This window comes from Cryptomeria japonica, chromosome 6 (genome assembly GCF_030272615.1).
Source record: "Cryptomeria japonica chromosome 6, Sugi_1.0, whole genome shotgun sequence".
NCBI classification, from domain to species: Eukaryota; Viridiplantae; Streptophyta; class Pinopsida; order Cupressales; family Cupressaceae; genus Cryptomeria; species Cryptomeria japonica.
The window spans coordinates 644,766,434-644,768,147 of NC_081410.1; the positions used below are offsets into that span (position 1 = coordinate 644,766,434).

At 34.4% G+C, this 1,714-nt stretch overlaps 1 protein-coding gene across 1 annotated transcript; it reads right to left on the reverse strand.

Moving 5' to 3' along the window:
* Positions 1–446: 446 nt before the first annotated feature.
* LOC131856138 (calcium-binding protein KIC-like) lies at positions 447–1,451 on the reverse strand. The gene is made up of 2 exons (XM_059207539.1): positions 1,291–1,451; positions 447–1,083 (listed from the first exon to the last, which is right to left on the reverse strand). Exons 1-2 carry the CDS (start codon positions 1,307–1,309, stop codon positions 779–781), a joined length of 324 nt encoding a protein of 107 aa, XP_059063522.1. The 5' UTR covers positions 1,310–1,451; the 3' UTR covers positions 447–778.
* Between the last annotated feature and the right edge of the window lie 263 nt (positions 1,452–1,714).

Below are 1,714 nucleotides of genomic sequence, written 5' to 3' on the forward strand. Positions count from 1 at the left end.
GATAATTACAAAATACATTTTCAGTGTATCTTTAGGTAGCTCTCTACATGGATCTAATGAACAAAATACATTCCCAATGTATCCTTTAGGTAGCTCTCTATATGAATCTAATAGACAAAAAGAAGGAGAGTAACCATATCTATAGTAAGTAACCATATCTAATACTTATGAAGCTTTTAGTAGAAACACTAGCCATTTGATGGGTACACACTTACTCTCCATTCTAGCCTTTTTAAAAATATTTTTAAAAATGAATTTTATTAGAGTAGGAAAACAAGAGACATAATAAGAGACCCATATTTCAACACAATAGAATCTAATTTTGATTCAATATTAATGTTCTTACTGCACGAGAAGATTATATATTTGTGCCAAAATACTATTATAAATAATGAACTATCTTAATATCAAATACAAATTGATATAATTTAAGGAGGAATAATATATAATAGAAATTAACAAGCTAAAGTGCTTGTATTTTATTTATCATTCATGTTTCCAATCCTACTACATGATCCAACTGGCGATGAAAAAAGGATCTATGAACAAGAATGCTCAAAACACAAGAAAAACCTAAATGAAGAGAAAAAATATTGGGGTTTGAATATGAGTTACAGCCACAAACACAACTCAGAGATTTTATAATGCAGATTTGGATCTGATTATAGAGATTTTTTAAAAAATAAAACCCGAATCAGTCACTCTGTGTGGGCAGGACACAAGAAAAAGAATGAGACAGACAAACAGAACGAGACAGACAAAGAGAAAGGTTTTGTGATTACTGCTCACAGCTTTGGAGTTCATGGATAAGGGCTTTTTCCAGCCATTGTTGAGCCTCTGTGATGAATGAGGGGCTGAGTCTGACCATCATAACACAGAACTCATTTTCGTCCACAACTCCATCGCCATTGAGATCAGCAGCTGCAATCATTGCTTGCAATTGATCTTCATTCATCGCCTCAATCCCCAAAACACCTGAATTTCTCTTCAAACTCTCCAAAGTTATGACTCCTTTCTCTGCATCTGCCAAAAGACGAAAGCCATTGCAGAGCTCCACCATGAACTCCTCTTCCCCCAACATATCTGCCATCATTGGCAAATAATCATCAAACCCAATAATCTCTTCCAATCTTTTAGTCGATTTAGCCATGACCCAATTTCAAATTCTGAAACTTTCTCTCAGAAATTGAATGGCCCTGATCTTTCCCATTCTTCAGCTCTTAAATAAGGCAAATTGGGTGCTACAAACTCGGGAATCTACATAAATTAGAGAAGTTTCATGGAAATTACCTGAACAAGAGAAGAACATTGTGGAGTACGAGCAGTTGGAACTAATTTAAAGAAAGCGCCACAAAAAGAGAGCTTCCTAGAAACTGCAGTGCAGGTTCCTTTGTAAAAGAGTCCTTTTCAAGCCACATCTTGCAGACACTTGGATGAAACAGAATCATAAAAGACTGAAATATCATGCTTCATGAAAGTAGGAGATCATTAAATACATTTTTCATTAGACATCCGTAGATTTTAAAAAACTTTTATTTAGTCGGTAGATGGTGGGTAGCTGGTGTATATTTAGTTTGATGTTTTTGATTTAAATAAGTAGCAAAATAGAAGACACACCTATTATGGTTTCAAAAATGTTTGTGTTATTGACACTCCTCAAAAATCACGATCGTCGCTTTCGTGATCAACTTCAAAGTTTTATATTTGATGTGCA